We start from the raw sequence: 10,578 nt of genomic DNA, 5'->3' as shown, positions 1-10,578 counted from the left end.
TCATATAATGTTCTTGTGGAATCATCTTAACAAATCAGCTTTGCATGATCTTGAATATGCATTTACTCCCAAAATCAGCTCTTCATGACCTTCCTATGGCCAGCTGGTTCTTAGAACCTATAGTTTTGGTTCATGGAACTGTCTATTCGGTTTTGGACCTCTTGGTTAAGGAACCCGTTCGGTTTTGGTTTCCACCGGTTCTGACGCTTTTTTTTTTTTTTCCTTGTTGGAAATAGCTGGAACCTCTGCTGAAACCAGCCGATTCCAGATGATTTTGATTCCAAAATAGAAACCAAAACTGACTCATAAACTGCCCGTTCCAGTTTGTTTTGAAACCGTATTTTCTGGTTTGATTTTAGGCTGATCAAAAGCTGGACCGGTTCCAATCCAGTTTCGATTCAAATTGGATTGTGCCAAGGCTTAGATAGATATTCCCAAGGCATCATCGATGTTATCACTTTTCATTGCCAATGTATCTGGTTAGTATGTGATGAGAAATGCTGATGCTAATCTAAATTGTTTGAGCTAATAATCTAATTATTCTCAACTAATCACAGCAATTTTTTAACTAAAACTCAATAATTTGGAAGGTTTCAGCGTTTGAATGATGTCTATATTGTTGAATAAAAGAATACTAATTAAGTTTCGTCTGTTTCTGTAAAATAATTTATAGGAAAATATTTTTTTATAATTTCTGATGTTTGGGGCATGGAAAATTAAGTCATGTTTAAGGAAAATGACTTTCATTTTCAAAAAAATAAAATATTTTCTAAATATTAACAAACTTATAACCTTATACATTCATATTTTTTAATTTATTAATTATTGGTAGCCATTACCACTAGTTACCATTCAACATCAGCCATTACCGTCGATCATCGGCGATTTTCATAACTTAACTTTTTTTTTGCATTCTTCTCATATTTAATAATAAAATTTTTAAACACTAAATTTGTATTATTATTAGTAATATTTTTGTAGTCTTATAAATTAAAAATTTTAATATTTTTAACTAATTTTTAATATTGTAACCAAATAACGAAAAATAGATCATTTGTAAGTTATTTTTCAGAAATAAACTGAGCTTAAGATTTAGAAATATTGCAGTTACAAACCGCATATATGTTAGCAATAAAACCAAAATTTATACCAAACGAATCGGTCATATAAATTAACTGAAAATAAATCCAAATACAAAGAAAGTTGAGGTTCAAATAACATGATTGACAAGGCTTATTTTCATCTACGATCCCTCTGTTCAGTGATACTTTAAGGTTCCGCATCTTAAAATTATATTTTAAAATTTGGTGTTTACAGCATAAAAATGAGTCAGGTGAGCTCCCAATAAATAATTGTCGGAAACTTGACATGGCACCACAAAGTGGCATATGACGTGGAAAAAGAAACTACAACTCAGACAATTCAGCTACATCGGTGATATACATAAATAGAAAATTTCTATTTTGCCCTTAAAAATACCCAAATCTCTCGATCCTCATTCCCACCTCTTTCAGCACCACAAAACCACCTCCTTCAACATTTACAGTGACAGGAAAACCACCACCATCATCTCTTATCTAAATAAAATTTCTTCAAATTTTCATAACCAATTAAAAAATAAAAATCGACAATCAAGATGAAGAGATAATAAAGAGAAATCCTCATTGAATGGAAGGTGAAGAGGTTAAAGGAGGAGAGATCAAGAGTAAGAGATAATAAAAAGAAATCTTCATTGAATGGAAGGTGACGAGATTAGAGGAGGAGAAAAGTGGGCATGAAAGAGGAAGCAGATTTGTCAAGAGAAAAAAAAAAAAAAAACCTTCACAGTGGAGGTTACCAATGAATCCACCGACGATGACTCTAGTAACAAGCATGACCTGCTTTTGCATCCCCTCTACCGTCATTTTTTTAAACTTTTGCTTTCAGATCTTGCTCCTTTTTTTTTTTTTTTTTTTTTAACTCTTCCAATATGAGTTGTTTTAGTCTCGCTTTCTCCTTGCTTTCTGTCACTATTTCAGATCATTGCTTCTTTTTTTTAATGGTGACAAGTGAGATCTTCTTTTTGGTTGTTTCTGAGAATATTTAATCATTGGATATTATTATTTCTTGTCTTTTTTATTATTTAGAGAAAAGATGGCGGTAATAATGATTTTGGTGAAGGTTGAAGGAGATGGTTATGGTGGTGTTGAAGGAAGTCTTACTGTGAATGTTGAAGGAGGTGGTTTTGTGCTGTCGAACGAGGTGGGGATGGGTTGAGAGGTTTGGGTATTCTTAAGGGCAAAACAGAAAATTTATATTTATGTCCACGTGGAATCCACCCATGCAGTTGAATTGGCTAAGTTGTATTTTTTTTTTCCACATCATATGCCACATGTAGTATTATGTCACGTTTCCGGCCATTTTTTTTCGAAAATTCACCTGAGTCACTTTTATGTTACGAATCACTTTTAAAGTACAATTTAAAAATATGAAATTTTAAAGTGATTACTCCTGAATTAAGAAATCATGGGTGAAAATAAGTCGGATTGACTAGTCAACTTCCTCCTCTTGCCGTCTTTACCATTAGCAACCAAAATAGAGATTTATAATTTTGATAATTTCAAGTCAAAGAAAGTTCACAATGCAAAGCAAATGTATAATATATTATTTCTATTTTGTTTTGTATTGGTTTTTTAAAAGAAATCAAACTGTGTTAGCTTCGCTTCAATCTGACGACTCAATCACTTGAAGGAAAGAGAGAGCTTTTGAGAGTTGGAGATATTGAGCTTGTAGTTATGGAATGCTTGAAATATAAGATTTCCTTTGGCGTGTTAAAGACAAGTTTCTGACTGTAGTATGCAACATAAGGGGAAATTTTTCTTTTCAAATATGAAGAATATAGTTTTCTTATCATCTAGATCGCAAGGATTCAGACACAAGACACGACACAACATGAACACTAGACATGGTAATTTTCAAAAAAATAGAACACCATATGCTCAGTACATGTTATATTAAAAAAATAATTTATTAAATATTAAAATGAAATAACTAACCACAATAATTTATAAACATAAAATAAAAAATACTTAATTTTCTATTTCAACATCAGTAGTTAAATCCTCAATAATATCATATTAAAGATAAATTGCCTTCATCTTTGGATTATATAAAGATAAATTGACAATTTCAATAATTTTAACATTTTCAAAAGAGTCAAATTGATCTCTTTAACTTATCATCCAGCTCAAAAATCTTTTCTTCTGAAACAGATCGAGTGTATGGTTAAAATGCATCATTTGAATCTATATGCTTACAAAGAAAAAAAAGGTAGCCAAACCAATTTAAAAGTTCACTTTATTATTTTGAACCATTTAAATACCTGTACAAAATTAGATATATTACTTTAATTTTGTAATTTTTTTTTTAAAATATAATATTTGTATTAAGTATTATTATAATATTATCTTGATATTTCTTCTTTTGGCTCTATCATTGATGATCGAAAATCTCTTGTCAATGAGATTAATCTTATTAAGGTTGTGTTCATGCGTCGATCTACCAATAGTGTAGCTCATGCTCTTGCTAGGACTGTTCGTTCAACGTCAAATTTAATGGAATGAACTATTTCATCTCCTAGTTGCATCGTTGATGCTTGAGACTTGACAGCCATGAATAATAATATCATTTTACTCTTAAAAAAAAAAAAAATAGTGGGTGCTCCAACTGTTGAATCCGAATCTAATAAGAATATTAAAAATATTACTCCTACCTGTCTTAAACCCATCGATCAACTACCTGAATCCCTCTCATTAGAAGGTCGGATATCCGAGTAAACCCGAACCATCATCAACCGTCCTATTGTCTCGTCAGCTTTAGGAGGGAGAATTTTCCCTCTGTGTTGGTTAATGGGCTTAAATAATTACGGGCTTTCCCTTGAGGCCCAATAAAAAGAAAATTATGCATATTCATGTTCCTTGAACTTGAAAGCCACTGGAAGAAGAGAAAAAGTAAGAAACTGCCATTTCTTCACCAGCTGCTGTTTTTACCAGGCTACCAGCCAACTCTGCCAAAATCTCTCTTTCCAAACAAATCCAGCATCATTATACGTTCCTGAATTCCTCAGTTTTGTCAATTAGGGTTTTCAATCATAACTAAATTCCATTCATGAGGCCAATAAGGCTACCGGAACCACCAGGCCCTCCTACGGGCGTGCCGGATATCTTCGAAACCGGCGCTAATAGCGTTATAAGACGCGCCGTCATTATTGGCAACGGTTTTCCCGGTTCAGAGAACCAGAGCATCGGTTTGGTTCGCGCTCTCGGGCTCTCTGATAATCAAGTCTTATATGTGAGTATTTGTGATTGCTTAAAAATTAGCACAAGGAAGTTTATTTTGATATCCAAGTTTTAATTTAAGTTTCCATTAACATAGCGAGTTACGAGACCAAGAGGAGGAGTTAATGAATGGTTACACTGGCTTCCGGTTTCTCTTCACAAGAAGTTGGATTATATTGTAAGGCAAATATATAATTACTGGCGGCTCGTGATTGCTGTTCGAGGGAGAAAACTGTCGGCTTTTCCTTCGGAGAATGGTGGAAGTGTGGGTTTATCAGCGGTTTTAGAAGCTGATGTGAAGCAGATAGTCAATATGGCTCGCGAGACTTACGAAAAGTAAAGTTTTTATTTCGACTTCTCCATTTGTTTCTGTGATTTTTTTTTTTTGTGTCTCTAAAAAGATTTGTATGCACTTTTGCCAAATCAATTTTGCATAAGTGGAATTAAATGTTTTTTACTGAACTGGTTGTTTGTGGGATCTGAAAATTATAATGGAGATCAAAAACCGAACTGTATTGTAAAAAAAATGGGAAGTGAATAAAAGACATGAAATTGAGATATGAGTTGACATGATATCAATCTTTTCCCTCCTCTTTGTGTTAAAACATGTGAATAATAGCAGGTCCTATAGATTGAATCAGCTTCCCTGTTCTTCAAGGGATAAACCTTTTAAAATGATATGCTTCCACTGCCAAACATTTAACTTTGGGGCTAAACTTCAGATTTTATCACTTTAATACAGATTAGAAATATGTGAATGGAGGATGGTTGAGGTAGTTGACTTTGTTGTTTCCAGTTTCTATGCCATTATATATTTCTAGAGATCGTCAGTTCTAACCTTTTCTATGTTGTGTTCATCATATGTAGAAAGAAATACAAATCTATAATTTTTGAAAAGCATCAAAGCAACACTCTGCGAGCCTATTTTGAAGTAATAAAGCATGCTGGTCTACATTCTTTTCATTTCTTTTTTTCATACCTAGCCAGCCAAAGGCATTAAGCTAGTAATCTTGCTGCCTGATTTGCATTTAAACTTATATGGTAGGGTGGAATGCCCAATAGTTAATGTCAATAAAGCTTTCTGTCTTTTTGGCCACTGGTAAAACACATGCTTGTAATTATAGTGGGATTTTTTTTTCATAATTAGTTACTGGTTATATGCTTGAACGAAAATTAGTCACTGCCTTTGCCTATATTAGTGTATAATACCTTTGTATCTGGGGATAAAGATGTGCTAACTTTCTGTTTTATTTTCTTTTTATTATAATATCTGGCTAGATATTCATAACACCACCAACTTTTGCAGGCATGGTCCTTTATTGGTGGTTGCTTCTGGCAGAGATACTATTTCTGTTGCCAGCTCTATAAAACGATTAGCATCTGAAAATGTTTTTGTTGTTCAGGTATGTCGTTGTAGCTTTTACTTTCTATTAAATTGTAATTTAATGATTAATCAATTTGCAAGCTTCATCACATGTCCGACGAAACTATCAATGTGATTGAATGTCTAAATTGTAGAGTTTTCTTTCGAAAATTTGGTGTGTCAAGCTTATATATTTAATGGGGTCAATTTTGTCTGATAAGCAACATGAAGGACCTTGTATTCTCTCGGCACTCGTTTAACTGCCATTGAGATCAATATTGCTATCAATTTCACACCATTTTTCATTGATTTATATTCTTTTCGGATATATTTGTGGCAAATCAGCTAGTAATTCTAGATTTTCTAGAACCTCATTGCTGTTTATGGACTTATCCTTATTTGTGGTTGATTATTTTGCTGCACTGGATCACCAATGACTAATTAATATTGCTCCATATTTGACACTGTTCAAGGTAGCATTTCTTTCAAGTCATCATCTCAGAATGCCAATAGCCACCTTGATTTTTAATGAACCTAATGTTTGAAATTTATCTTGATCATGATCACCCTAAGAATACAAGGTGGTATATGCAATCTACTCAATTGATTTTATATGTATTTGCTGATAGGCACACAAATATCTAAATAGTTCATATTGGAAAAGGTAAATTTTCAAACTTTCATATTTAGACATAGGACAATTAAATAGGCGAATATGATGTATCCTGTGTGTTTAAGCTATAACCTCCTGAATATAACGTTTGCTTGGATAACTAATATAGCATGTGTCCTTTTCATGAATTTTATTTTTTATGCTCTAGTTGTTGATAATAATTGACAGAATCTGCAGTCAGTTAGTTGGAGGATCTCTTTATCACATGTGCATTTTTGTATCCATTTACAAGGCTTGAACCAGCACAAGAACTTCATAGTGTTCTTCAAGACCAGCTGTAGATTCTAAAAGTTCATATACAATATTTCTTGATCTTCCTTCAATGCTACATTTAAATTTCTGAGCTTTCTTTTATATTGATTATTTGTTTTGCAGATACAGCATCCAAGGTCACATTTGAACAGGTTTGACCTGGTGATCACTCCACGCCATGATTATTATCCTTTGACTCCTCAAGGACAACAGAAGGTTCCTCGGTTTCTTCGGAAGTGGATTACTCCACGTGAACCTCCTGATGGGCATGTGGTAAGTACCCACATATAATATTGCTTTCACAGTTTGGTTTAGTCAAGCTCATACGTCCCTTGGTCTTATGTTAGCTACTATCAACAGTTGGAACTTATAACCCATTTTTTGTGCTTTAAAATCTAGGTTTTGACTGTGGGAGCTTTGCATCAAATTGATTATGCTGCACTTCGAACTGCTGCTACCATGTGGCATGATGAATTTGCACATCTGCCGAAGCCCTTACTGGTGGTTAACATTGGAGGACCAACAAGTAACTATAAATTATAATTTAAATTGGTGATACTTTTTGCATAACTCGATGATCTTCACTTTAAATTGTCATTATATTCTCATCATGCCTCCTTTTATCCAAAATATTGAACTAGAACCGAACATGCTTCTGTTCTTTTTCTTCATTTATTTTTATTTTCATAGTTTTTTTATTGCTTGGGATTTATATAAGCTTTGTATGTTTTTTTTTTTTTTTTTTCATTCCGTTCTCCATGGATATATCTACTAGCTGGTAAGATTTCTTACATGTACAATGACAATAACAACAACAATTACAACTAAGCCTTAGTTCCAAACTAGCTGGATTCGGCTATATGAACTTTGTTTCCAATATCCGCTCTAATCAAAATTAATATCAATGCAAAGCAAAGTATAAATTGGAAAAATTTTAAAGTATTTTTTCTTACATGTATTGCCCATGACTTTTATAGGCTGCTGTCGTTATGGAGCTGAACTTGCAAAGCAGCTAACTGCCAGTCTACTTAGCGTGCTTGATACATGTGGGAGTGTCAGAATATCTTTCTCAAATAGGACACCTGAAAAGGTATTACCACATATTTCTAATGGTTTTTCACAGTGCCTAGCCCAACATTTATTTTGTTCTTCTGTTTTAATTTTATCTACAGGTTTCATACATAATAATCAAAGAACTCAAAAATAATCCAAAAGTTTATATCTGGGATGGTGAAGGTATCTTTCGATAAATTCAAAATATATACTAAATCTAAATATTTCTTGACAATTTTCATGAGTATTGAATGTCATTATCTCCAGAGCCAAATCCACATATGGGACATTTAGCTTGGGCAGATGCATTTGTCATTACAGCAGATTCAGTCAGTATGATAAGTGAGGCATGCAGCACTGGGTATGAATGAGAAAGTTTAATCTGTACTTGGATCATTTATAATTTATCATCATATGTAAACCTTTGTGATGGTTTGTTTACTTGGTTTCTTTTTTTTTTTAAAAAATGTTTTAAACTGCTTCTAGCAAACCATTGTTCAAAAAAGCTAGAAATTCAGCTTTTCTCAGACCATCGTTTGCTAAAGTTTAGACGCTGCAAAAGCAGCCTTCGATGCCAAATTGACACTTAGCGCATACTGAATTGAGAATCCAAAATTATTATGCAGGAAACCAGTATATGTTATGGGATCTGAGCGTTGTACATGGAAGTTGTCCGACTTTCACAAATCTTTGAGTGAGCGAGGGGTGGTCCGGCCATTTACAGGTTCTGAAGATGTAAGTACACTATTCTTTTTTTTTTTTTTTTTTTTTTTTTTTTTTTTTTTACACAGAGAACCTCTTAACTTTCGACATTGTTTTACCTACATATTTTTCATATAGTTATTGCACACAATTATAGTTTTCCCTTTTAACTGGTTTTACAAATTTTGTTTCCCATCTTATCAATTGCATGGATGGTTACCTGTTTAAGTACTTTATTTGTATAACATCCACATCCCTCCAAATCCAACCTCCCTTTCCTCATTAACAACACAACACAGACATGAGGGTGGAGTTTTTTGGAAAAGAAATTGCAAGATATGATTTGGCTGAGCAATTAAGATTTATATGAAATGATGCTGTCATTTTTTCAGACAATTTTCTTTTGGTGCCAATTCCTTTTTTTTCCCCTGAGACTCTAATAAACTGAAGCTACTGTAACCATAATAAAAAAATGTTAGCAGTGATGTTTTTGAAATTTATTTTTCTCTCTTGTACTCCAACCTGATTAAAGATGAATACTTTTGGGTGATTTTCCAGTCAAATTATTTCTTTCTCTAAGCATTTACCTTTGCCTGATGGTGTTTGTTTTTATTAGTTTTCTCCATTCCATAATCCGTCTGCCTTGAACAATGGAAGTATCATCCTGGACCAAAAAATAAATTTACTAATACGAATGCACCTATTACTTATTACACTTTCAAATGAGAAGTTTTTCCAACAATTACCATGGGGAGAGATTTATAGATAACAAAAGTTGCGCATTGGATATGCCTCACATATAAATAATTCGACATGAATAATTGTTGGTGCATTGTGATCATTTTTTCTGCCATGGAATATTTTTGGACCTGTTGCCAAACTTGCATTGCATTTCAGATGTGTCATTTATTCTCCTCGACCTTCTTTTTCTTGTAGCTTCTCAACCATTTCTTCATCTTAAGAGAGGGAATATTGTTACTGTTGAAGAATGGTAGAGCGAAATCAAACAAACAGCACACACAAATGTGGTTCTGTAATTGAAATTTCAAAAGCACACTTTCATTGATTTCTTTTAACACTTAGATGCAAGAGAGGTTGCTTAATCTAAGTACAAAAGAATGGCCTTTTGTCAGCCCTATACTTAGCCTTAACTTACATTTTTAACATCCTAACTCATATGTAGCTTTTTCTAATGTTACAAGCGTTACTTTCCATCTGCTTCACCAATGGACTTGCTCGAACAGCATGCTCTGTAACAGAAAAAACGATACAACTTCCACTTCCAAATACTAATAACTAAAAATTAATTTCCAACATTTACTTCTCATGCAAATTTTTCATAGTATTTTTTATTATCATTTCCTTTAGTTTCTGCTCCACCTTTTCCATCATCAGATACTATATAGATTCTTCATTAGCTGTTTAATAGGAAAAGGGAATGCTTTTGCGCTTTGAACTTCCTCAAAATAAGGGAAGAAAAATGGCCATAAATTGAGTTTGGACCATTTTTTTTTTATGCTTTTTTCTCGGACATTTTGTACCATCTGTATTGAGGTGCTTGTCTGGTTTAGAAGTCTCTCTTTTCTGGAAATTTTCATCCTTTTGGGCATTTAAGATTATGTGCTCTAATCTCCATGGGTTGGTAGGTTGTTGATTTATTGAAGTTCCTTGCAGACTTTCTGCACTTAATCAAATGAGTTTTATGTTCGTCTCTTTTTCAGATTTCAGAGAACTGGTGCTACCCTCCTCTTAATGACACTGCAGAAGCTGCTCGTCGGGTGCGTGAGGCACTTGCTGAGCGTGGACTGAGTCTACGGCCATAGAATGTGTTTATAGTTGCTGTAACAAATTCGTAACACTTGTATTTCATTTGAAAAGGAATCCACTTAAATTTAGGTTTGTCGAGTAGCACACACAAGACCAACTGCGATTTCCATAGATTTTATAGCAATTCTTTTCCCAATTGGCTTTTTGGGCAATGAAATATGTAAAATAAAAGCTATAGCTTGAATAGTGCGGCTTGTATTATAGGAAGAGTGGCAGGCTTCTTTTTCTTTATACCCTCCGTTCAGCTCTGCTGAAGGTCTTTCTGATTGGCGCACAGTATCCAGTCTGAAAATAATTTTTTGTAATTAAACTGGTTTACTTGATTGTGATCAACTTATGCACCTGAAAAGAAAGTGCAATGAAATGAAATTCGATTTCAAAGCTTTATTTAA

The 10,578-nt window shown here is 33.4% G+C and overlaps 1 protein-coding gene across 1 annotated transcript; it reads left to right on the top strand.

Annotated features, from left to right (window-relative positions):
- The first annotated feature begins 3,963 nt into the window (after nucleotides 1–3,963).
- ELM1 (fission ELM1-like protein (DUF1022)) lies at nucleotides 3,964–10,578 on the top strand. The gene is made up of 10 exons (XM_012214768.4): nucleotides 3,964–4,329; nucleotides 4,414–4,652; nucleotides 5,623–5,719; nucleotides 6,728–6,877; nucleotides 7,004–7,130; nucleotides 7,582–7,694; nucleotides 7,777–7,840; nucleotides 7,925–8,018; nucleotides 8,284–8,392; nucleotides 10,081–10,578. Exons 1-10 carry the CDS (start codon nucleotides 4,147–4,149, stop codon nucleotides 10,180–10,182), a joined length of 1,278 nt encoding a protein of 425 aa, XP_012070158.1. The 5' UTR covers nucleotides 3,964–4,146; the 3' UTR covers nucleotides 10,183–10,578.

Source organism: Jatropha curcas, chromosome 1 (assembly GCF_041381405.1).
Source record: "Jatropha curcas cultivar XTBG-Jc1 chromosome 1, XTBG_Jcur_1.0, whole genome shotgun sequence".
Lineage (NCBI taxonomy): Eukaryota > Viridiplantae > Streptophyta > Magnoliopsida > Malpighiales > Euphorbiaceae > Jatropha > Jatropha curcas.
This window is presented reverse-complemented; position numbering and strand designations above follow the sequence as displayed.

Bases quoted from the DNA above. Each gene is read 5' to 3' on its own strand.
- ELM1 (XM_012214768.4), top strand. From the start codon at position 4,147: ATGAGGCCAATAAGGCTACCGGAACCACCAGGCCCTCCTACGGGCGTG. The intron at 4,330-4,413 runs GTGAGTATTTGT...CCATTAACATAG, and splicing joins CTGATAATCAAGTCTTATAT to CGAGTTACGAGACCAAGAGG. The intron at 8,019-8,283 runs GTATGAATGAGA...ATTATTATGCAG, and splicing joins AGTGAGGCATGCAGCACTGG to GAAACCAGTATATGTTATGG.